The 26943-nt window shown below is 38.1% G+C and overlaps 1 protein-coding gene across 4 annotated transcripts in view; it reads left to right on the top strand.

The window, feature by feature from the left end:
• The first annotated feature begins 1881 nt into the window (after nucleotides 1-1881).
• The window catches only part of AKAP7 (A-kinase anchoring protein 7), a 77977-nt gene continuing 52915 nt past the window's right edge, over nucleotides 1882-26943 (top strand). For 2 of the 4 annotated variants that reach the window (XR_012579631.1, XM_005493574.4), the window contains exons 1-6: nucleotides 1903-2200; nucleotides 7092-7241; nucleotides 8297-8442; nucleotides 13042-13178; nucleotides 17315-17475; nucleotides 24482-24594. Coding sequence is in view for 3 of the 4 variants with exons in the window: in XM_005493574.4 (XP_005493631.1) it covers nucleotides 2050-2200; nucleotides 7092-7241; nucleotides 8297-8442; nucleotides 13042-13178; nucleotides 17315-17475; nucleotides 24482-24594 (858 nt within the window). In the remaining variant the exon portion in view is untranslated. Of the gene's footprint in view, nucleotides 2201-7091; nucleotides 7242-8296; nucleotides 8443-13041; nucleotides 13179-17314; nucleotides 17476-24481; nucleotides 24595-26943 lie in introns of all 4 variants that reach the window. The other 2 variants (XM_074537806.1, XM_014271697.3) reach the window with 2 other exon arrangements.

Genomic DNA, 26943 nt, shown 5'->3' with positions numbered 1-26943 from the left:
TTCTGTGACTTGTAGGGAGAATTCATGGGAACTGCTACCAGCTCTAGCTGAGGTACTTTTGATTACTCACTTCCTCTCATCCTGGAGGTAGTATATTCAGGCAAGTCATGTGACCAAAGAATACACCTACAAGCATCTACAATTTTAATGCCAGGCTAGCGGGTACTGGTTACAGACAATTTTAGCTCCATAAAATGCACTGCATTTTCATTTGTTAAGAGCACTATTAAATGTTATCTTAATTTAAATATTGCACTGGACTCCTCAGTTTTGCAAACAGAACTGTTTTTTCCTGAAGTTTTTTTGCTGAAGATTTCTGCAAAAAACTTAAGGAATTTATTTGGAGCAGTTTCAGATCCAAATTGCTTTTTAAATTCATATCTATAAAAAGCACCTAATTCCAAAATTATTTTCTTCCAGTGTTTGATCTATAACTCTCTAGAATCAAAGTTTTATGGAAGTACTGTACTTGACAATGGAAACAGGCTAGGAAGATGTGAGCACTTACGCATTTAGTCTCCTAATGATAGCTGATATTTAAATGAAATGTGAATAAAAACTGTCAGCAGCCTCATCCTAAAGCTTCTCTATAAAAGAAAACCGGTCAGGCCCTCTCACACTTTTCCTTCTCTTTCACTTTTCTTTCTCATGATCCCAGCTCTAGACCCTCCAACACAGCAGGACCAATGCAGGATCTGAGGATCTGTGAAATTCTTTGTACTCTCTCTTCCTTTCCTGTCTTTCTTTCTCTCTCCCCTTGCTTTGCCTGGGCAAAACACGGCCAGGGATATTCTACCTCCCATACTGAACTTTGTTGTGGGTGTAGGAAGCTTGTGGAGTTGTGCTGTGGCTTCTGGGCCAGCACCTTTGAGTAGTTTGTTTTGCAAGTTGAGAATGTAATGAAGTGTATGGTATAAAATTAAGGACCTGCTAGCCACCACATTTGTGGAAATGTATTGTAAGAACTCAAAGGCTTGCTAGCCAACAACTCGAGGCTCAACAGTGGGCTGGTTGCCAAAGTTAAAAACACAAGAGTTCAGCCTGATGAGAATTTACAACTAATATCACCCCTCTACTGATGAGTCATGACACCATCCCTACTCTATTTACAAATGAAAGTAGGAATCCTTACATGCACACATTCCACTGCTCCCTCAAATCTTTATTTTTTTACATGGTTTACATGGATAAGCCAATCAGCAAAAGCATCAGGTGGCATTTAACTTGGCTTCTCCCACCCAACGCCCTGACAGGATCTGGCTCCATTTGGCTTCCGAGAGGCACCAAGTTTTATTTAAGCAGGAAAAGACCGTCTCCCCTTCCTTCCCCCAGACAGGCGGTCTCTCCCACACGCAGCCCTTTTTATCTGTTTCTCCACCAGCTCCAGCCACCTCTTATAATCCTGTGCGCATACCTTTACATCCTTTTATCTTTCTTTGTCAGCCAGATTTTAAGGCCTATTCGGTAACTTCAGGTAAACTCAAAATTTTTAGTCTTTATATAAATTATCACCCTCGAGGCATTCCCAACACGAGACTGTACAGCCAGAGCTGTACAGTTGTACAGAGCCATCACGGCCAGCGATCAGAGCGCCCGGGGCTGCGTAAAGCAGAGCACATTCAGAGCAACACTGTCTATTCTCCGCTGCTAAATTACTGTTCATTATCGCTTTGCCGCCCTAAACTACAGCCGCTTATTTTGAGGGACGCCAAATCCCGCGGGCTGCAGCCCCCCGCGGGTGCGAGCGCTGGGGCAGCCATTCCTCGTTAAGCTACCGAGTGAAAGCTGCGCCAGAACCGAGGCACTCTGATTGCGGGCCCCGCCGCCCGCCGTGAGGGGCGGCCCCGCCGCACGCCGCCACCGCGGAGCGCACGCCGGGGCAGGGCCGTGCGGCCGCCCCATCGCCGCCGCGAAGCGTGCCGGGAGCTGTAGTCCCACGGCCGCACGGCCCCGCTCCCCCGCTGCTTCCCCGAGGGGCGCGGCGGCCCCGCCAGACCCGCTCCGGCCCCGCAGCTTCCCGGTGGGCAGCGCTGCTCGCCCCGGCCGGGCATGCGGCCGCTGCTGCGGCGGCTTCTCCCCGCGCTGTGCTCGGCGGCGGCCCGAGCCGTGCTCGCCCGGCGGGCCGTGCCCATGGCGCTGCGGCCGGCGGAGGGAGCGGCGCGGGCCGGGGTCGATGCCCGCAGCGCGGCCCCGGAGCACGGTGAGAGGCGGCGGGGTGGGGGCGGAGGGCAGGCGCTGGCGAGACCCCGCGCCCGCCTCCCCCGGCGCTGCGGGCGGGCGCTGGGGCGTAGGGGAAAACTTTTCAACTTCATTATTAAGTTGTTAATGATGAAGCAGGGCTCTTGTTTGTAGGGCTCTGGCACTTCCCTGCCTGCCCCGCTCAGTCCCTAGGCTTGCCGACAGTGTATGCGTCCAACCTGACTGAACACTAAATCTACCTTTCTTTTCCCTAAGTTTACTACTACTCCTTTTCTTTTTAGTTCCTTAACTGTGTATGTGACCTGGCTGAATATTAACCCTACAATTTTTTTCCCACAAGAAATTATTATTATTATTATTATTATTATTATTGTTATTATTTCCTTAGCTATGGTAACTGTAGTGCTAGCACTGGAGGTTCAAAATGTGTTGACATTAAGACTGTCTATTTCTACAGCAGCTTGCAGTTAAACTGGCTCTAAAGGATTCATTTGTTATTAAAAATGTGAATAGAAAGTAGTGGGTGGAAGCTCAGCAAGAGTCAAGGAGCCCCAACCCTCTTGCCATCAGGCAGGTGGGGAGGAATGGAAGAAGGTCCCAGCTCAGAGAGGTGGAAGAATCCACTCCTGGCATCCCTTGCCTCTCCAGATGCCCTTACAGAATAGGTAGGAGGCCCTGGATCTTGAGAGTCATGCAGACAACAGTGGAGAAGGCTTATCTGGAGAGTCTTCCAGACTAATGGAGTCAACCAGGTGGATCACAAGTACAGGTATTAAGGGAAAAACAATGGTAGTTGTAGTGGGTGACTTGCATCTGAGGGAAATTGAGGGCCCTGTATGCTGGCTGGACCCATTCCACAGGAAAGTCTGATGACTTCCTGTGGCCCAGGTAAGAGATATTACCAAGAGAATCCCTGAGCTAATTCTACCCACTGCTGATTGTCCAACTGTCCAGGTTGATAGTGACAAGGCTGATGAGAAAAGTACCAGGGTAATCAAACAGGACTTCAACCACTTAGATGCCCAGTGCATGGATCTGGATGGGATCCATCCTAGGGTGATGAGGAACAGGCAGAAGAGCTCATTACACTGCTGTTCTTTATCCATCTGTCATCAGTCATGGCTAACCAGGGAGGTCCCAGGCAATTGGAGACTGGTCAGTGTGATGCCCATCTACAAGAAATGCTGGAAGGAGGATCTAGGGAACTACAGGTCTGGCAGCCTGACCACAGTGCCCAGCAAGGTGACAGAGCAGATAATCTTAAGTGTGATCATACTGCACAGGCAGGACAACCAAGGGATCAGACTCACCCAGCACAAGTTTAGGAAAGGCAGATACTTCCTGACCAACCTGATCTCCTTTTATGCCCAGGTGATGCACCTGGTGGGTGAGAATAAGGCTGTGAATGTTGTCTACCTCGACTTCAGCAAAGTCTTCAACACCATCTCTCATATCACACTCCTGGCAAACCTCTCAGCTCATGGCTTGGACAGGTGCCCTCTTCTCTCCCCTAGAGAGAGGTGGTGAATGGCGCCACATGCAGCTGGCAGCTGGTCACTAGTGGTGTACCCAGGGATCAGTGTTTGGTCCAGTCCTGTACAAAATCTTTGCTGATAATCTGGATGAGGGAATTAAGTCTTCCAATAGCAAATTCACAGACAAGATCATGTTGGGTTGGAGTGTTGATCTGCAGGAGGGTAGGAAGGCTCTGGACATGCTGGATCAGTGGGCTGATTTCAGTGATACAAGGTTCAGCAAGACCAAGTCTGGGTCCTGTACTTTGGCCACAACGATCCCCTGCAGCACTACAGGCTGGGGACAGAGTGGCTCGAAAGTGGCCCAGTGGAAAAGGACTGGGGGTACTGGTTTTGACAGTCAATGAAACACGAGCCAGCAGTTTGCCCAGGTGGAGCAAATGGCATCCTGGCCTGGATCTGTGATCGTGTGGCCAGCAGGACCAGGGCAGTGACTGTCCCAGTGTTTCTGGCACTGATGAGGCAGTGTCTCAACTCCTGTGTCCAATGCAGGGCCCCTCATTTCAGGAAGGACATTGAGTTGCTGGAGCATGTCCAGAGAAGGGCAGTGGTGCTGGTGAAGGGTCTGGAGCACAAGTCTGATGAGGAGCAGCTGAGGGAGCTGGGAGTGTTTAGCCTGGAGTAAGAGGCTCAGGGGGATCTTCTCTCTCTCTAAGGCTACCTAGAAAGACACTGTAGCCTCCACAGGTGGGGATTGGCCTCTTCTCCCAGGCAACCAGCAACGGGACAAGAGGACACAGACTTAAGCTGCACATGGGGAGGTTTATGTTGGAAGAAATTCTTCATGGAAAGAGTGATTAGGTATTGGAACAGGCTGTCCAGAATGATGCTGGATTCATGTCGCTGGTTCTGTTTAAGGAAAGACTGGACATGGCACTTAGTGTGGTGTTCAGTCATCAGTTGGACTCAATGATCTCAGAGGTCTTTTCCAACCTAATTGATTCTGTGATAAACCTATTAAACACATTAACATAGTGAACAGGAAACAGTGCTTGAAGATCAAGTCTCACTGTGATCTGTGATACTTATATGTCAAATAATAGAAGATTGTTTTATCTGAAACAATAATCTGAATATGTAGAGAAGGCAGCTGGCAATCAGAGCACAATCAAATGTGTTTTATTGCTCCTTATTTTTGTGGTCTTTCCTTTATGAGGTTGGTAGATCATGATTTTTTTTTTCTGCTGGAGCAGATGACAAATGCTGTTGAAGATCAGCAGTTACTTAAATACAAATAAAGGAATAATGGATACACCTACTCATATGTGAAATTCAGGCAAATATAAGTAAGCATGCAATTAAGAAAAAAGAGCTTATCCTAGAACAGCTTGATGGTGAAGGAGTTCCTATGGGAAGCTGGTGTTGTACTCTAGGTTTCCAATTATCAACATTATGTCAAAAAGTTTGAAAAATCTTGTTTTCGAGTTGTATTAGTCACTAGAATGTAACTCTTGAATTTTGTTGCTGTTTTCTTTAATTAGTATTTTCAAAAAAGCAAGGGAGTTTTTTTTTTGGTAGAAGCACAACCTGTAGAATTTAGACACAGTTCAGTTTACTGAAGGTGCATTGTTAATTACTTTAGCTCTGCCTCTACTATTGTGAACAGGCTGCATTTTGCCGAGTGGCACAAGTATGTTGCTTTTTGAGCAGACAGAGCCAAGGAAACCTGTAATCTGCAATATTCCTCCCTCAGATTTATGTGAGTCCTTGTTCTGTAGCTGATGCTACATTAACAAACCCCTTTTGGTCTCAGCTGATGATCCTGCTCTTTGAGGAAATTTTGAGGTTTTCTGCCCCCAGTCTGACCTTCTTGTTTGTTGGTTTCGTGGCCCTCTGTCTTGTCCTTCACCTTGAGATCTCTTTGGATCCAGGGTTGTTTTCTGTATGCTCATGGATACCAGAAGCAATCTGTTTTGTGTGAGCTTTAATCTAAATGTTAAGTAATAATTTTATTACTGCTTTAACATCTGTTTGTTATGCATGGTTCTTTAGTGTCTGTAGGGAACAAGTAACAAATCTAAATACTTTGTTTCCTTTGAATAGCCTGGGGGGAAAAAGTTAGGTGTCAGACTACAACCACAGAGTGATTTATGCTTCCCTACTTTAGCCGGGAGTGAATTAGCATTTAATCAGGTTGTTCTTTTATTTATCTTCCCTAGCATAAAGTGATATGTGTAAGAAACATTCCACAGGGTGATAATCACCCACACTGGGTCTGTAATATCGATTTTATACATGTGTAGCCTTGCATGCCTTAAGAACATAGTGTACACTTTTGCTGCTGAATTTTCCTCTAGGCCAGATTTGGGCCATCCACACTGGGCCTGAGAGGAGCTTTGAAAGTGTGTTGTCTGTAGTAATGAGCTGTCCTGGGATAAACTGCAATCCTAACACACAGCTCCTTCCACTACAGTAATCCCATTGTGGAGTTGTCCCAAAAGAGTATTGCTGGGTGCCTGATTATATGCCCATTTTTTGCTGCTAGAGAAGATTTTGCTTCTTCTTCTTTCTTTTTTTTTAAGGTATGATGTAATATGCCAATATTAGAGTTTACTGATGCAGAAGTGTGAAGCAGACATAACGAAATGATTCATGCTCAGTTAGTACTCTTGGGAAAAAGACTTTCAAAAACTTCTTAGTGGACATTATTCTGTCCTGTCTAACTTAAAATATTCTGTGATCGTGATATTTTTCTGAGGTAGAGCTTCATGTATATCTTTGTACTTGCAGCATGTGTTTTTGTTTACATTGACTTCCTTCCTTAGCTTAAATACTAAAAGTCAGTTTTTAGAAGGAGAAATTCAGATCATTGCTGTCTAATACATGCTATACTGAGTGGCAGATGCAGGAATAGAGTGATCATCTCATTCCTGAATGATAGAGTCAGCTGAGAACTCTGTTATATGTGGAATGATAGGATTCCCTTCCTGCTTTTTCATGCCTCATTTTTAGTGTGTTTACAGTGGAATTAATTTGCCAGTGTTTGTCTGCACTGAATTTCATATGCCATTACTGTTATCTAAAATGAACTTTATGTCATGTCTGAAGGGTATTATTTTTTATGCTCAGTTCTCAGTATTTTTTTGCAGTAATTTCATTTATTTGGAACCAAACAAGACCCTAGGTTATTAAAATATAGAAAGCAGAACTCTATTTTTTGCTATTTCACGTAAAATGTTACAGTATTTTTACTGATCCATTGACAAAGAAGAAGAACAGGATCCTTGCAGGGTTATATGTCAATACTTGTTTGCTGATAATTAATGAAATGTTTACTTGTTGTGCAGCTTATGCATAATGTCTCTTAGCTGTTTATATAAAAACTAAGACTCAGTGTGTTATTTAAATATATTACAGATGGGCTGGAAAATATACAGCAAAAGAAAATCTTTAAAGAGAATATGGAAAAAACACAACAGAGTGAAGAGCCATGTGCTGCTGATTCAGTAGATTCTCTAATGGCAGAAATGCCATTTGTGGACACAGATATTGAGGATGAACATGCTAGTAAGTACATTAAACAGAAGAAATGTGAAAGCATAGACACATCATGCACTCAGTTCTTGGTCCTGCCTGTTGGCAAGGACACCTGTGTCATGCACATGGAACAGTCTCCTTGCAAACAGGATACAGTCCTGAGCCTCTCTTAGTGCTATTCAGTCCTGCAGTACTTGAGCGTATTAAGAGTTCACCCTTTTGTTATCCTGTGGAGCAGTGAGTCACAGAATAAAGACATTTTGTATGTCAATTCACGTTACTGTATGTGAGCTTCTCAGGTGATGGGTTTTGTGAGCTGTCCTTCAATGTGTATTCCCAGCATGATGCTGGAAGTACACTTTTAGTTGGACAGTGGATGTCTGCAGCCTGGTCAGCTTGTGGGCGTGTATCAGGCCATGTGGTGGGAGAGGGTCTGGAAAGGCTCAAGGAGATGAGCTGAGAGAAACACAATCAAGTGTGAAGAAAGAACTGAGGACACACACATTTCTTTCTATATCAGAAGGTGTCTCTGGGGAGGGAGGAGGTAGATAGCAAATCTGGCTGAGATGATATTCTCTCCTGGGCTGGGTTTGGTTCTTGTGCTATTGGTTCATTAGTCTTAGTCTACTACAACTTTTAGCTTTAATAATCCTATGTATTGCTGCATTTTATATTTCCAAATGCAGAATGCATGGGATTTTTGAAGTTTAATATTGGCCCTTCTGCTCTACAGTTATGTCCATGATCAAGTATGGACAATTTGCAGGCCTGTTGTCCTGCAGCATACGTTGGCTAAGGGAGGCTCACTGGTTTGGAAGCCGTGTGTCTGTCTGTGTTAGCAGCTTATGAACCTGGCTTAGAGGTGTAGGCTGTTAGTTCAGGTGTGGTACTTCAGATGTATGGCTGCATTCATTCAGGTCAGAGTTGAATCCCAGTGAGACAGTTCAGAGCATGGGCAGAGCAGGTGAGTGGGAAGACGTGCTCCAGTCCGTTGACTCAAGTCCAGCTCCTGTTGGTGTGATATTAAGAGTGTCTTTGTTTAAATGTCTGTGTGCTGAAAGTGACTTTGTTCTTTTTCTCTTCAGTGCTTGCAACTTCTGAACTAAGTATTAAGAAGAAAAGAAAGCGGACTACTGGAAGGGAAATTGAAGAAGGCACTGAGAGAAAGAAGAAAAAGAACAAACAGTGTCAGCCAAATTATTTCATTTCTCTTCCAATTACTAATCCAAAGGTGATATTCTTTATTATACTAATTTGGTATAACCAGAATTACTTCAACAGCTGCATGGGTTTATAAGAACATTGTTTGATATTGTGCAAAAAATATTTTTTTTCAGGTAGTTTTAAAGAAACATTAGCAGTCTATTCAATGAGTAATGCTTTGTTATGTAAGATTTTTTTGTGAATAAAATTGCTTTTCTAAAAAAGACTGGACAAAAAATACTTACATTTTTATTCAGTTTGTCAGTCTTACAGATTTCACTGAAGCTGGCTGAAATTTCCCCTCTGCAGTATTTAGTATTGCCTATTTTGTTGTTCATGTAGTATAAAGAAGAGAGACATTCCTATTTAATGACAAAAATTCTAGCAATATATTCATATTTCTTTATAGATACAAATTTATATTTGGATCTGTTACTGTTTTAACTTGGCAGTTTGTAGTTTAGCATTTTACAGTAAAATGGTTCATCTTATTTAAAATTCAAACAACTGTTGTTTTAGTGAGGTGTTGTTTAGATAAATTCAGGAAATGCAAAGAGCTCTAAGAAAATGTATTTCCTTGCAGTTACATGAGTTGTCTCATTTAGGCAGTAAATGAAAATGATTTCTTACATCCTGCAGGTTGTCTCTGGTACATCTTTGATATCTTTTGTGTCTGAAACAAGGAAAGTAGGTGCCTTATGTTTAAAAAGTTGAACCCACCAGTTTAACAGCATTCACAGATTTACTTTGTGGGGTTTTTTAATATCAGAAGGTATCTCAGATAAATTTTAACTCATATTAAAACTCATTAACTCATTTTAATTTAAATTCATCTGTATTATCAGTTCTCTGAAAAAGTAAAATAAGATTAAGAAAATATGAAATGAGACTAAAATAGGTTTGAAAGTGACACTGCAGTCTTTGATTCTTCAAAACATATGTGAAGAAGAGATTTTAAAGGCTGGTTTTATAAGATCCAGGATAGCCTTTTACAAATATTGTAGGATATCTTTTGTGACATCCTTTTTTAAAATATCTTTCAGATCTGTTTAACAGGTTCCATGATTTAGCAAGTGTAAGAATAATGTAGTGGCTATATAATCTGGTAATTGAGAGTTCCTGCTGACAATTGTTACTATGCCCAAGGGTTGGTTAGGAAGATCTTAACTATGCTTGGTTTTTTATATGCCATTATTTAATCATATCTTTTTTATATGTCACTATTTAGTCATATCATTTACAGAGGTAAAGAAACTACTCTTTAAATTTAATCTCAGAGCATTTGAGAACTCCAGGACTTTGCTAGAAAGTTTTGTTTATACTTGCCTTAGAGGTAGAGTTGTTCTGAAAGTAGAAAATACACTATTGGAATTTTTATAGGCAATATCAGCCAAAATTTAGACATCTGGTTTCTTGATAGAGTGAATCTGGTAATTGCTGGTAGTATTTCAGTTGGTAATGAGAGACCTTTATTTTTTGAAGAGCTTATTTTATTCTAGTGCAGTATTTTAAGCATAAGTATTGTTTATTTGTATTAATTTAAGCTTTACACAGAGGAAATTTTGTAATAAAGGATATTTCTGAAACATTTAATCAGCTGTTCCTCTTTGAAAATGAACGCTTTCCTGGTTTTCATTTTAATTGTTTTGAATCTTTAGAAATGAAGTGTTCTTCCATTAATTTTTAATGTATATTGAACTTTGCATTATTACTTGTGCAAAAATAGTTAAATAGATTATGATCATTGTATCTTTTTCTATTTGTTCAGGGGTTTTTTTTAAGTTATGACTTTCATGATATGCTGTTGCTTGGTATGTTAGCCTTTCAGGGTTCTCCAGTCTTGACTATAATTGTTATTCATCTGTTAGGTCTTTAAAGCTTTACATTTACTTACCAGTAGTATCCTTGTAATAAACACTGCAAAACAGTGTTATTCTATTGCTCCTCAGAATAATGTACTTCAAGTAATGGAGAGGAGATCTTGAAATGAGTAGTTGAGGCCTTTTTTTGAACTTTTTAATTCAGAGGGAGGAATTGTTTAGTGTGATCTGCCTTAAAAAAGGTTTTGGATTAAGTTAGGACATGTCAAGTAAAAATAAATAGCATGATAGCAGTTGAAATGTAAGACAACACATTTTAAGGTAATGTAAATAACAGGTTAAATAGCAATTCAAAGTTTTTATTTATGCAATGGGTCAAAGCCTGTTACATAGCATTGGGAGAGTCCTAGTTTGCTTCATTAGAATAGTACACTCCAATGTTGATTTCACCTTAGATTTATTGGAGAAAACAGAACAAATGTGAAATTGTGATATGCATTGTGGTGGCACACCTGTTTAACAGCTGTTGTGTTCCACTTTCATTGCATAACTTCAGGGAAAACATCAGAAAAACAAGTTTCTAAAATTCAGAAAAACTTGCTTGAAAACTTTATTTTCCTTTCCAATTAATGTTGATTGTGCAGAGCATTTTCATTTAGCCAGAGAGAGAGGATGTGCTCAGCCTTCTTTTTATTTTACCTGTATCCAAAGGGCAGGATTTTTCATACTTTCTTGATGGATTCAGCAATAACTTTTCTCTGGAACCGATAACTGGCTGTCTTTGGACTTAATCTTGTTCCAAAGCTATATTACTTTTTAGGTTTTTAGCTTGGTTTCCTAATAGAGTTTATATAGCTATGAGCCTGTCCACTGGGGTTTTTCGGGTTTTCAACCTGTTGTCCAGTTTTGGACAGAAAAATTGACATCTCAGAGGTATTAATTTCCTACAATTTTTTGTGTCATTGGTGCTTGCATAAAAGAGTGAGCCTTGAAAGAACATGCTTTTGTAGCAATACTACTGAAGGGAAATATAGGGGTATGGGGACATGGGATATTAGCTGCTAAACTAAATACTTAGTAATATTGATCCCTTTCAGAGCTAGGATGCTTTTACCTGCTGTGAAAACACAGTTCCACATCTGATTTTCTGTACTCTGAAGGGCTTGTACACTTACATTTATATTTTTTCTTTTGCCAGGTCATGGGTGCAAATCAAATTTTGAAGCAATAGTTGAAAATTTAATAGAATTGCAATTAGTATGGCACATTTAATTTTTGAGTTTTGTTTCTTTTTTTTGCTTTAGCTTATAAACTTAAGTAATTATTCAGTCAATACATTGTAATTAGCAGGGATCACATTTACCAATTCTTTGCTTAAATATGGATTAAATTCCTCCTGTATCTGGGACAATGAAACTGTGTTTTATCCAGGATAAGATCAGTTCTGACATATGAAGGAAGATGGTCTTATTACAGCATGATTTATGATAAAATATTGGTGGGATTTTCTTCATATGTCCTACACTACTTAAGACACATGTGGTTTTGTAAATGCCATATCACCTTTTCTGGCAAGTACCTTTTACCTTCCATCCTTCTCCCTACCCTTGCTACCATCAGTTCATTTGAGTTATGATTTAGTTATATTTATATGACACTACTAGATATCTATGGCTCATTAGGTAAAACTTCTGCATGGCAAAATTCATCTTAAGAAATTCAGTCAGAAAAATACTGAACACTCCCATTAGATTGTGTTTTTTTCCCCCAGGAAATTTATATGTTCCATATGATTAACAGAGCTACCAAAATATGTCAATGCTTTTTTTATACCTGAGAGCTACTTGTGCTTATCTTATGAAAGTCAAGTCTTGACAGTACATTTGTGAAGTGTTCACTACTGAATTTCAAGTAAGTAAACAACAAAAAAGTGAGATTGGAGTTTTCAACATGCTTCTTTTAGATTTTATACACCAGAGATGATTTCTCTGTAATGTCTCTGTTCACTGTGCTTTAAGAAGTAATTAATTTTGTCAGATGGTCAGGTTTATTTGACTTGATCTGATTTTCACTAACATACTCAAGAATTGTTGCAGGTTTTTGGTGTTTTGTTTTTTAAATTGCTACAATACAATGAGCATAATATCAAGCACAGTAAACATTTTGGATACAATTTATAGAGCATGTATAACCAAATAAATAATTTAAATTTAAAACAATGTAATTCCAGTGTTTTTAAAGAGAAGGACTGATGAAGTTAGAACTCTATACTTGTTGCAATGAAATTTGTCTAAATACATTTGAAGGGAGTATATATGTTATATTTGTCTATTGGACAATATAATCAGAATTTCAAATTAGATATCTCTACAAATTCTTTACTAAATATTCTGGTTTTGTATGTGCCCAGTCCTGCAAAGATCAGGTTTTCTTCAGTCACTTAGCAAGACAGACATTTAGCAGAGTGGGCAGAGTAATTCCTTGAAGAAGCTTTTTGTTGGCATTACTGGCAGTGTAAAACTGGATGATCTTAACCTGCTTCAGGAGTTGATGATACTTATGGGAGGAAGCTCCTATTAAGATGTGACGGGGAGTGTCCAGTGATTTATTAATCACTCTATTTGTACCCAGTTTGGGTTCACTCGGGTCAATTAGCACAGCTTTGTCAGCAGATAAAACTTTCTTCTGCTAAAATGGTTTTTACATGGATGTTTGTTTTTAGTTTGAGTGCTTTCTTGTTCACTTGCATGATGGGATACAGTAATTGTTGTAGTGGCTAACTGTTGTTTCTGTGTCTTTCTTCCCAGATTACTGGCAGTATTCAGGCTGTCCAAGATGCAATAGTACAAAAGGATCAAAGGCTTTCCAAAGCAATGGTTCGCTCTGGCTCATTGCATGTCACCATGTTTGTGATGCATTTATCCAGTGAAGAAGAAATTAGCATGTAGGTATTTGGTGTAAATTAAGTATATACTAGTATTTTTGCTTAGTTGAGTATATACTAGTATTAAGTGTTCATAAAGAGACTAGCAGGGTTAACAGACATTTTTTTCTGCCATACACCACCCTAATTTACTAGGGTTATTGAGCATTTAATTAATTCTGTTTTTAAAATGCTAGTCTTAACATTAGCCATTTTCATAACTTCTATGTCATAAACTCTGAACAAAGTATGTGTTTTCCCATTGTCTGTGTGCTGAACTTGCTTACATAGATCTCATGTTTGCTTAAGTAATTCTTTTGAAATAATGTTTTGATATAGGGGACAGGGGAATTAAAAATCTGTTGAAGTGCAGATTGCTTGTTAGAAAGTGAAAATCCAAGGCAGAATGCGGGAACCATTTGGTAGTCAAGGGCATGCTTCTAATAAGTAGAAGTATTTTGGCTGAAAGCATATGACACACCTAAAAATAATGAATGATCAGCATATCTAAATCAGTTGCCTTGTTTTTCCATGCTTGTTTTCTTTGAATGCTATATCCTTGAGATCTCTATACTCCTACCTGTCTTCTACTGTGAAGTTGCAAATTTGTCAGCATCAACAGTCTGATCTAAGGGGAGAGAAACAGCCAGGATCAGAGAATAAAAAGGCAAGCAAAGGATACTAGGTCTGGTAGATTCCCTCCCCTCTCCATGTGCTTGGTTGATGAGTAAACTGTGATAGCACCTGAAAATTCGTGAGAGCAACCACCAGCTGTTTATGTGAGATTTTTTTAAAAGGGTTTGAAGCAAACTTTAAAAAAAGGGAGCATGGGATAGTACTTCAAAGCACATGTGCCTCTTCATGAGTATTTTGTAAGAGTCCAAAAGTGTATACCAAAACAAATATTCTCCAATTCAGGATATTCTGCTACTCTGTGAGCCCCTTCTCAGCTTTCACTGTCTGAATGCCACTGAAGCACTGACTTACAGAGTTCTTCTCTGCCTCTCCCAGCAGAACTCTACAGTCCAGGCACTCAGAACTGTCCTCTAGTCAGCAGCAGCTTCCTCAGAGGTTCACCCCTTTCCTGGCCAGATGCCTCCTATAGGTTTCTAGCTCAGCTATCCTCAGGTATTCTAGATTGCATGTTCTTTTAAATGAGATTTAAAAAAAAAAAATTCATGACTGATGGTTTTTGTTTAATCTTCTGGAAGATCTGCTGGGAGTGCTGCAAAATGCTGAATTTGCCTTCTTGCTTCACCAATTTTTGATACCAGGTTAATGGAAAGAAACCAAGATCCAGGCTGGCAAACAAACCTGTGTGTAATGTACGGGGAGAGTAATCTCTCAAAGTGCAGCTAATCAACGGAGCATCTGAGAGTTCACAGGTCCTTAGGTTTGGATCCATTGAGTTACTTAGATATCTACAGTTTTTCAACTGTGTTTGCACAATAGTGCCTCTGTCTATACAGAAATGAAATGTGTTGAATGCTATTTGAAGTCAAATGCGTGATAAGAATGTGCTAAACATAACATTCAATTCAGCACAAAGCCCTTTGTATGCTATTTTAGTACATACAGCTTTCACCCTGAAAATGGAACATCTGTATTCTAGGCCACTCTTTCTAAGGGAATCCAGACCTGCAATTCCCATGTGAGTTTCCTAACTGACTGTGGTCTGGCCTTCATGAATACACTATACATCTCTTTTTGTAGACTGTATGAAATTAAGAGTGTGACATTTTGAAACTAGAAAGAAAGCAAGCAATCAAGACTCATGACAGCATTCCCTTCAAGCCAGGAAGTTCTACTCTATGCTAACTGTGCATAGTCATGGGATCAGGTGCTACAAATCAGGATGCCTGCCTTTGCAGTAAATGCCTAATTACGAGATTATAGTGTCAAGGTTTTCTTGCTCATTTTCTGTCAAAGACTCTCTGAATCTCACCTTTGCATTACAAGTAACAGGAATGGCAGAATTGAGTTTGGCTTTTTTTGTGAGATTGCTTTTTCTAACAAGTGATCAAAATTGAAACTCAGAAATTTCTAAAAAGAAACTTTGTGAGTTTTAAAGACTACAATATTTATGTTACAACAATACAGAAAGAGAACAGGCATTGCTTCTATAATTCTAGCTTGTGTTCACTTAGAATATGCTGTTTAATTATTTTTTTAATTTCCTTTTTGACTTTGATCTAAAGTGCTTGTAAACTTTTTGGGTATCTCTGTGGATTAGTTGCACTGAGCATAATTACCAGTTGGCATTGTAAATACTATTTGATATGGAATAACAAGAAAATACCACTGTTGTGTTTTTAGCTATTGACTCAGTAGAAATGTTTGTCCTTGGGCATTATTCTTACAAAGCAATTGTTAGATGTTACGAAGTGGTTGATAGAATACAAAAGGCAAGATAGCCAGAGTGAGATGACAGCTATTTTTCTATATATTTTAGTGTTTGCAAGATTATAAATAAAAGAAAGAGTAGAACTAGATCTTCAATGCCACAGTGCTAAACTGAAAGCACAGTGCCCTGTGTGGATTGACCTTTCATGGAACTCATTGGGTGGACTTGGGCTGGTCAGTGAGTTCTGCAGCTGACCCTACAGTATGGAAATATAAGTGTGTGTTCAGCTAAAGAACAGAGCTTTCCATGGACTTTCTTTGGACTAGTTCTCACATGTAAAAACTCCAGAGATGGATTTTAGATACATTCATGAATCAATACTTGAAAGTCCTCTGCAAGCTTCAACTTAATTTGACTCAGTGTTTTTGAAATATCTTACTTGTTTTGGACCAATTTTTAGGTTGATGTTGGTAAATAAATCTATGCCTGCTTACATGTGAAGTAATGTGACAGGTTGAACCAATTTTAGATGGTCTTTTTGAAAGATCTTGAAGTACAGCACGTAAGGAAGACACAGGAACAGGCTTGTCTAACAGTGATAGGAGGGTAGGTAAGTGACAGAGACTACACTTACAGTAAAATATCTTTTACAAGGAACAAGGAACGTTGGTGTTTAAAATGGTTAAAAAGGAGCTAAAGCACTTCTAGCTTATAGATTAAAGCCCTCTGAAAAGACTGCAAGGGGACTCTATCACTGAAGGATATTCTGTCAAGTAATCAACCTTTATGTATTTCTTAACTTACCCTAGGTTCCAGTTATGCACAGTTCACATTGAGTCCGCCTTGTTAAACACAGTGAGAATGTGTAGAGATTCTTGGAATTGTACAGGCTTCAATGAAATAATTTAATCTACCCTAGAAATCGGTGATTGCTTTCATCCAGCTAGGACAGAAAAAGTAAACATACCTCTTTTGAGCATTTTTAACCTATTACTGCCATCTAGCGTTTATGAAGTCTGCATCGATTTGGGGAAAAGATTACATTCAGGTTAATTGAATAGAATTTAAACTGTGAGATGTGAGAAATCTTTTAGAAAACACTAAAATGTTTATGTGGTTTTTGTTTAGAATTTCAATCACTTTTAGTGCAGGTCAAAACAATTATTTCATGTAATTGTACATGCTTTTGATGTGGCTAATTGAGATTGTTAAAAGGTTTCTACCCTGTTATTGTGGTTATAGTGTGCATGTCTCTTAGCTCTTACACAAAGTAAATGTAAACTGAGATTATGCTTCTTTTAATAACAGTTCTCCATGAGTTTAATTGCAATTTCCATATAATTTTGTCATTATATATGTAACATCTCATCTGTTTATAATTTAACTAACACTGTTGTAACTTTGACTGAAGAAGAATCTTAGTTCAATTGACATATCAGGAGAAGAAAAAAATTAATTTAAGAATGGAAAACGAAAGACTTCTAAGTAATCATCTTATTTAAATGGGATTCACAAAGTAATAGGGACACTGTCATGTTAGTGTCTGGATACCTTGGAGACTGAGATAAACTCTTTTGAGGAATTGCACCCACTGCTAAGTCTGCCTTTATAGCACAGTGTATGAACCACTTTACCTTTATAAAAAGGTGGTAATAATAATAACAATTGTATTGATAGAAATTAGTGCAAAAGTACTGCAGTAGATAATAAATTGGTACTAAAAAATCTTTGTTGCATTTATTGATATAATGATTAATAGCAATATTAACAGCAGAAATATATTTGACATTGGTCTTTTCTTTCCTCTCAACAGAGCAGTTGGTGCTCTTTCAGATAGCAAGGTTTTTGTAGATGATCTCCTGAAAGGAAAAAGAGTGGATTTGTCTTTTCAAGGAATTGATCACTTCAGAAATCAAGTTGGATTTGTGAATTTGGCAGAAAATGATCATACAGCACTGCTTAAGGAAATAGCAGGTACAACTTGTCAATCTAGTTGAAGTGTTTTAAAGACTTCTCAACAACCTAAATGAGAATGGAGCACAAAGATAAGTTTGTGCTAATTTAGTTAATATTAATTTACCTTTAACAACTGTAAATGCTACATAATTGATTTCCTAGCCTACTTTGCATATTTCAAAATTATGTTAATGAATTACAGACAGTACTGTGCTCTGATAACTTTTTATTCAGTATATGTAAAAAACATAATGCAAATTTGTAAATGGGCTGTAAAGACTCCATGCTACCTTGTTTTGGTCCCATTTTTATCTGCCAATGAGTCTATACTTAAACTATGTTGTTTACAGATATTTAATAAAAATTCTCAAAGAACAGTACTGTCTGTAATTCATTGGTGTCCTTTAAAACTATCCCAACAATTCCAACTATTCCTTGGAAAGATTCTTTAAAAGAGTTTTTCAGTATTGATGAATTATCTTTTGTGTTCTGAGGAATGTGAGGTCACACCATTTTTAATAGAGCAATAACCCATTTTGCAGAGTAGCAAGGACTGCTGCTGTCACACTACCTCTTTGCAGTCCAGTACAGAGGGAAAAATTGAAAAAGTCTTTATTAATACAATCTTTCCTCTAGCAATTCATTAGTTTCATTTCTGAAGTGCAGCTGGTTTGACCTTTTACAAAGACCTCAGTTGAATTTATTAAGGAATCACTGTTTTGCTACTTCAAGATTATGTATGACTTTTGCTATGTTCTAAGGTGAATTTTGATTTCATGTTGTTATTTTGTACATTAATGAAGGAGAAATTTTGAAAACATAGTCAATAGAAAATAGATGAAGTTAAATTAGCTTCCAAATGGTAGGAAACCATTTAGTTCCATAAATTATATAAGAGAAATTGTTTGATAATAACATCTGAGCGTGGTCATTGCATGTCTGCTAATACCAGGGTGGATGTAGGTTTGCCAGAAATGGAAATCCAGGAAAAGCAGAGCTAATGTGAATCTTCTGTTCTAATTTCCTAGTTACTTCCCAAAAATCCATTAAAAGATGTTTGCATCATTTAATTATCTACCAGGAATAGTGCTAAACAGTTCTGACAGAGGTTTGAGGAGTATTTTAATAACTCTTTATCCAAGTCTTTTTAGAAATTGTGCGCTTACAGTGACAAATACAATTACAGGACATTTTGAAAAACTTTCTTTTTTCTGCTTTGCTGCCCCACAGAATATTTGAAGGACTGTTGAGGTTTAGTCCCAGCTGTTAGCTCAGTCCCTCACAGCCACTCACTCACTCTTCCCCAGCCATTTGAGGGAGAGAGTTGGAAGAGTAAAAGTGAGAAGACTTGTGGGTTGACATAAAGACAGTTTAATAGGGAAAGTGAACACCATGCACTCAAGCAGAGCACAACAAGGAATTCATTCACCATTTCCCATGGGCAGGCACATATTCAGCCCTTCAGTGATTCAGCAGGGCTCCATCACTAAGAGTGACTTGGGAAGACAAATGCCATCCTCCTTCCTTCTTTCCCCAGCACTATATATGCTGAGGGTGATACCACACAGAATGGAGTATCTCATTTGGGCTCAGCTGTGTCTCACCCAGCTCCTTGTGCACCTCCAGCCTCTTGTTGGAGAGGTGGGCTGAGAAACAGGAAAGGTCTTGGCTCTGTGCAAGTGCTGCTCAGTAGTAACCAAGACATCCCTGACCTAACAAACCTTTGTCAGCATAAATCCCAAAAATAACCCTATACTAGGTACTATGAAGAAAGTACCCATTCAAAACCAGCGCAAATACTAATTTGGAAAAAGTAATGAAGCGCTTGGTTTTTATTTTAATAACTACATTGCAAATGCTGCTTGAAGCTGTTGAAAGTGAATAAGTGAATCCTGGTTTTTTACCTACAGCATTTGTAGATGTTGATTTTATGGATTAGATGCGTGTTATGGTCTGACCATGAGAGGGAGCTTGTCTTTCACAAACAGAAAAATTACTCTTCTGTTTTTACATACAAATAAATACAAATTAGTCAAATCTCTTTGAATTGATTTCCTAGCAGTCCACACTAGAGAGTGAGAGAAATGGAAAGCAAGTCACATCTTCTCTAGATACATTACAGCTTTACTTGAGCATAAACTTACATTGCCACCATACCAAGGCAATCTGACCCCTTGTGCAGCCACATGGAGAATTCAGCTGTGGTAAAATGAACATTTTTACCTTTGCCAGCTAATTTTTAGCCTATTTAGCTTGCCTGTGAAGTTGACTGTATAGCTGCATAACTTGGCAGAAAAGATAGAAGCAGTGGCAGGCATGGGGCTGGAGAGGAGCAGTCTATTCTGACAAGGATGATAGTTTAAAGCTGATCAATGATGAGTTTCTTTAAAAATTGTGAATCCACACATTTAGCATCCATTTGAGGGTGAATTGCATTGCCCTCCCTTCAGGCAGCCTAGGGAAATAGTTTAATTCAGTTAATTTAGTTCACTTTAGTTACAGATGGCTGAAGCTATGATAAATGAATTTTGCCTCTTGTCAGTTGTTCTTAGGTCATTTCACATGGTGAAAAAATTGGGAACTCAAAGGTATTGTAATTTTCCATTAGAACAGCTGATTTGTACAAAGTGAGCAAAAAGGTGACAGTCCAAATTGCTGTTGTTTATTTAGGTGGGACTGGAAGGATTCTCGGAAATGATGAAATGATTTTCTGAAATTATGAAATGATTCTCTAAAATCATACTGAAAATGAAGACAGCAAATGCTTTTAGGTTTTAATCTACATTCTTTTTCATATTGTGCTGCCTAACACTGAATTACAGTAGCTCTGATAAATAGATCACCGAAATGAAGCAACATATTTTCTGTGGTTTAAAAAAAGGTAATATCACTCCCTTCTTTTTGTGATCATAACAAACTTGTAGGAAGCATTAGAATGGCTTGAAGCCAGTATAAGAAGAAAGTTTTATTAGGAAGTTCTACTTATGTTTCTTTTTCAGTTTAGGACTTCAGCATCACATTGTCACTGTCTTGTCAGGCTTAGCCTATGTACTGACATTGCTAGGCCCAGCTGCTCCATGAATGCTACTTGATGAATGAGATCATCTTTCTCATGAATGTGTGTGTGGTGCTGGAGAGAAACAGAACAGCCCATACATACTCCTGATAAGTGCTTGAAATATCAGTATGGCGTGCTGATACATGGCAGTGGTCTGGGACAGTGACAGCTCACTGTAGAAAAGTCAAACTAATACACACAACCAAGGAGCAGTGGAGGAACTACTGGGAAACTGGCTTGACTCTGGCTTACCTTTTGGCCCATCTCTTAAAAAACTCTAGGAATTTAATAATTTTAGCAGGGCTTGACATGATCGTTCTAATGGTAAGTTATCTATGCTCAGCTTTTCTTCATTTCCAAATGTAAAGTCAAAAAATCAATAAAAAGACAGAATACTGTTTCTAAATTATAAACCTTTTAGTTGAAGGAACATGGTTTTGAGACAAGCAGAAATGAATAGTCTGGAAGTAAACCTACATATGTAGCGTGTTTCTGTATCTGATGAAGTCTTTGGAAAGAAGATGGCCATTTGTATTATAGAATATGGCTCAAGAAGCAATTTTACTATGAATTGTTCTGTATTGATCTAGCTGTTGGATTTTTGAGCTTTTCCCATGTAAAGTGGTTCTGAGTAAGCTTCATGTATCACATTTCCATTCTAATTATAGGGAAAGAGTTGTCTAATGGATTCAGCTGCATCCAGTGTAAGAGGCAGATGACATTCAGTAATTTTGACATTATAAAAATGAGGTACAAAATGATGTTACAGAGTGTCGGATCTCAAGATCTCAGTCCTGAGATGCTGAGCCTCCGAGACCAGCTTAGGGGTCTCGGGAGTCCTGGAATGTTGCCAGAAGTGTCTGGTGGCTGGACTTTGACCCTACACGGGAGACGACACCTTTATGAAGATAAGAGGGCCTCACCGGGGTGAAGGGTGGAAAGATTAGTTAATTAGAGAGTGAGAAACAGAGTTTAGGATTTATGTACAGGGGGGTTTAGAGGAGTAAGATGGAGGAATTGGGGTGTGTCCTGCCCTCCTTCTTCTTCCTCCTCTCCTCCATCTTCTTTGGCCACGGTGGCACCTTTGGATTGGTTATTACTAAGAGTACACCGAGTTATAACAATAGATGGTATTGGGGAAAAATGATAAATATTGTATACGTAGCAAGGGGTATAAAGATACGTGGCGGTCAGGGGGACGGCACAGTGTGTGCCCATGGCTGACTGCTGAGCAGATCTTTGTTCGGCTGAAAGAACATCTTTTAGATAAACAATTAATAAACATAAAACCAAAAGAAGAACTGAAGCCTCTTCTCGTCCTTCGATACGCAGGCTGCCCCAAGGCCACCCCGGGCCTTTTCAGGCCCCTCAAACAGCCGAGATAAACCGGACAACAGAGTACTTCAAACTGCATGAAAGGCAGTTGTAAAAGCTGTCCAAAAATTTGTTCCAGGAAGTCATTGAGCTTGTAAAAATAGCTTTAACATTTCTAGGGTATACTTTGAAGCTGCAAACATCAGTCAGCCTGAGTCTAATAAAAGAAAATATAGATTTTGTTTGATTTTTCAGTCTAAGTCGTAATGATTATGTCTAGAGGAAAGATGGAGGATACTTATTTGTCAAGACGCCTGGGCACTGTCTATTTTTCTCATCACTGGCCTCCAATTTATTTTAGTTTAGGTAATCTGCATCATAAACTTTAACTTTTGTGTATTTGCGTGTCAACAAATCCACTTTTATGCTGTCTCACAAGCCTAGAACTTTCTCTTGCCCACAGCATCCATGTATCCTTTCCAGTTGCTTTTAAATCCCTTTTTGTAACCACTTCTTCAAAGAGCTTCATGGATATTAATAGCATTACATTATCTTGTAACCTTCCTGTACTCTCAGGAAAACATTTCTCTTTATTTCTTTGTTTTCCCCTCCCCTTAGTCAGATTTCATTCTATTTTTCATTATTTTTGAAGAAGGAAACATTGTGTTAATTATGTTCATAAGTTACCTTAACTAGTAACATGTCTGTACATGTCAAATTCTACAAGCCTGGGGCTATCTGTTGTCCCAGCAAGCCCAATGTCTTGAGCCTGTGGTGTTTAATATGTCTGTGCCATGACAAAGCTGTGTGAGAAATCCAATGCCCCTGAGAATATGTGTAGACACACACCTACACACAAGTAAAACTGTTAAATTTAAACTGCAGTATCTCTCTGTACGTGCCTTTCTCTTCTGACCCAGGTTTTCATTGTTTTTTCTTGATCGGAATTGCCAGATATGAAAGAGGATTTTGGAAGGATAAATCAAACAGATACCAAACAAAGCTATTTGGCACAGAACAAAGGCAGGCCAGTGGTTCTGTTCAGCAGGGTAAAGTGCAGGTGCCCAGCTGTCCCACCCAGTTCCCACACAGCCACAGCACTGTCTGATCAGTCTGGCCTGCTGACATCCCTGGGTTCATCCCTGGATCAGAGGCACATTGGCAAACCTCTGCTCTGATACTAAGCTCTTCCCAGAGTTAGGAGGGGATACCTGGAGAGGTGCAGATCTTCATCAGCACAGATCCTAATTACAGAGTGTCAGATAAGACTGCATGGTCTAAGATGTGATGGTAGAAAAAAAAAAGGAGTTTTTGGAGGGGGAAAAAAAGACTGCTATGCACAAGACCGAGTCAGAACATCACATGGTAATGTAAACCTGGGTCTGATAAGATTTACCCTTTGCTGGAACATCAACATCAATGGGTCCCCAAATTGTGCTGTTCAGAGAATAGATACAGGAGCCAGAAAGCTCAGTGGGGATTCAGTGTAAATTTAGAAATGTCTCTGACAGACAAAATGTAAAATAATACAAGTAGGTCAGCTGTACTTGTGTTGTTTGCTTCCTGGTGTGATGCTGTTTCTTCCAGGTGTCAGAAAAAAGGACTGTTGAACTATCAGGCAAAAAAATAATGTATTTAAATGAACACACATTGTTTTGTTAGGGGCTGATTAAATCTATGTGATAAGATTGATAATTTTCCCCCTATTTTTATTTTAGTTTGATTGTATAAGTGAGCTAGACCTACACTTGGTGAAAAACTGGAAGTTGTACTTGCAAAGAAATAAAAAGCTTAAGGTTTTTCTGGTTTTCAGCGATAGAAATACTCTATTTCCCAGTATTATTTTTACCATAGATTTTTTCAATTTTATCTAAACCTTTTTTCAAACAGAATTTTTTTATGTTGAAAGTATTTAACCTAAATAAAACTATGGAACATAATTCAGAAGTTGCACTGAAATTTATTTCCAAGACATTAAACATTACATTGGGCAGATGAGTTGAAAAATAGTAAACTAGGTCAGTATCATTGAGTTGTTTTGGCCTAGACTTTAAACAGATAAAAGCAGGAAAAAGTACATTAAAAGTAGGAAATTAGCTCAGAAGGCAACAGTGAACCTTTAAAACCCAAGCAAAAATCAACAGCACACCTATTATGTTCTCTAATGCTGGCATGTAAATCCAGTGCCGAAACTTAAAGCTTTCAGTTCCAAATTTCCTTTGGTCTGAGTGGGAGATTACACAAATAGAGATAATAGAATTACCACAGAATACTAGTTCTGAGTTGAGAATTCTGTTACACACTCAGTTTTCCTGAAGTTTCCCACACTTCTACTGAGAGTGACTCCTGAACAGTGCTAATGTTGTGTTTCTATTTTGACAGCAAAATCAGACTGCGTCAACAGCTTTCTAATTGCCATTATTTAACTGTAAATATTTCACATGAAATATATCCACATTCACATGAAATAATATAAAGCTCTGAAGAAATAACATGTACCTTCGAAATTAAGTAGAAATCTTCCCGCCTTTTAGTACTTGTCATCTTGTTTCTTTCACGTGAAGAACCTGTGACTAACATTACATTTGAAAGCACATTTTAAGCATTATATTATGTAATTTATGTATTTATGCAATTTTCTCCTCCTGTCAGAAACTATGAAAAAGATATTTCAAGAAAAGGGGATCATGGCAGGAGAAGAAAGAGCTTTTAAACCACATCTGACCTTCATGAAGTTGTCAAAATCAACAGAGCTACGTAAGCAGGTGAGCTCACATTTCGCATAGCTCAGCAGCAATCCAGAGAGTTTAATTTGGAGATGGACAGTGTTGTTTATGCTGTAGCATCATATTTGCTATGTTATAACCAGCTGAAGAGGTAAGACTAATGCTGGGTTTTTAAAGAAATACTTAATGTATGTGCCTTATAAACAGTCCTGTCCTGTAATTTACCACTCTTGATATTCTCGGTGCAGTAATATCATGGTCTGTTTTCTGCTGGGAAATTAGACCGAAGGATAAAAGTACTTGTTCAAAGTTGCAGAACTCCCATTAGGGGGTAGACTGTATGCAGGCAATTTGTTTGCTGAGTTTTGTTACTGTATAGGAGAAAATGAGCAAATAGACAGTAGATTTTCTGTTTGGATTATGCATAGTAGGCAGTTAGTTCCCTACTGAATAGGCTTTGGTGAAATTCAGAGTAATGAGGAAAAACTGTATTAATAAATGTATATAATATAATTTAATATATCTTCTATACTCTCTCTTGCAGGCAGTTATTTCTTACCCATTTATTATGGTTTTTTTTTACAAAATGCAAAAATACATGAAAATAGGATATAACTGAGATTAAAATACATAGAAGCAATACTAGTATATTTTTTTAAATTTCATATTAATTTAACTGTTGTACTGTATTATTTAGCACAAGGTATACGTCCGTACATTTTTTTTACTGACATTGTATAGAATGTTTTATGTGATTCTTTAACATTGACTAGGAAAATATTTTTCAGAAAAAATATTTTGAATAAGAATTAAAGTACATAGAACTAATCTTTTAAGTTGATTTTTCCTTAATAGTGGGTTAAAGTTAATAATTAAACTTTAAAGTTTAATTAGAAATATCTCTAAAAATGCTGAGGGTGCATATTTTAATTAAGTAGTATTTTGAAATAAGTAGAAATAGGATAGTGAGATTTGAGATACATCAAGAAAATTTGAGCGTATGTGTACTTGTTCTGAAATAGAAGTAACGACTTAGCCACAGGATGCAGGTGGTATATGATAGATATTAAATTTTTAAACTCACAGAAGCTTTTGCTTGAAATGACAGTTGATCTTCTAGAATATCAGCTTTTCAGTGATCTAACTGGTTAAAAGATCTGAGACAATCAGGGTGGGATTTTTGCTATTCTGTACTTTTTCTGTTTTTTGGCTGGTTGGTTGTTTCCTTTACATTTATTTACCTTCCATGAAATATTAGCCAGGATACATCCTTTCTGTGTTCTGATATTTACTGCTGCTGACAGAACCAGGTCAATGTCATTCCAAATCATCTTCCTGAGCCCTCTATAATGCTGGATTAATGCATATGATCTACTGCATAGAAAGATATTATGTTTTAAAAATCTGTGCATTTTTCTCTGTCAATTCAGTGTGAGGCATAAGCATAAGTCTTTACTATATTTTTTTCTTTCATTGTGTTCCTGTACTTAGATAGTTTCATGCATTTACAGAAAACAGTAAGAAAAAAATATGTATCATAAAAGGAATGCTTATTTGGCAGTACATTTTAATACGACGTCTAACTGCATTTTCAGATCTTAAAACAATATGAAAAGCAAGAAAAGGGAAGTGGATGAAGGTTACATGAGCAAGCCTATAAAAGAGCAAATAGTACTGAAGTAGTTGAGTATAGTTCTCAGCCATAGTTTTATATAACTGTATTAATTTATTTTTTAAATGTAAGCTTCCTTATTTGCAACAATATTCTGTTAAGTCACCCTCCTCTCAATGACACCCAAATTCCACCAAAGTTTTATTTTGGGGGGAAAAAAATCTGGTTTTTAAACCTTAATATAACTGTAGTAATTTTGAAATGTATATATTCTGTAGAGATGTTAACTTTTCCAGAGTTAAAAATTGTATTTACAAAGGAGAGTTTGAGAATTCAGAACTCGTAAAGATCTCAAGAAATCAGGTTTTCACTTTGAAGGCATATCATTAAGCTAACAATGGTAAATCTAAAAAACTTGGAAACAGATATTAATAAAGGATGGAAGTGTGAAATAAAGTCGATTAGGAAAGAACTATCTGGTTAACTGTATCCCCTTCAGCTTCTCAAATTAAAGGACTTATTTACCTACTGAGAAGTGGGACCAACTTGTTCTTCATGATTAGTTGGACATTTCTCAGATTAGATATGCCACTGAACACTTCCCTAAAAACAGGAGGTATAGTGTGCTCCTATTTTTTCTTGCATATGTATACATAAAATAATGTGTTCAGTAAAGATCCTTTACATGACAAGAGAAGTGAAAGGGAATCCTCCCTTTGTGGTATTAATCCTCAAATGTTAATAATAGAAAATAGAACAGAAAATGTGAATTTTTC

Source organism: Zonotrichia albicollis, chromosome 3, assembly GCF_047830755.1.
Source record: "Zonotrichia albicollis isolate bZonAlb1 chromosome 3, bZonAlb1.hap1, whole genome shotgun sequence".
NCBI lineage: Eukaryota > Metazoa > Chordata > Aves > Passeriformes > Passerellidae > Zonotrichia > Zonotrichia albicollis.
This window is presented reverse-complemented; position numbering and strand designations above follow the sequence as displayed.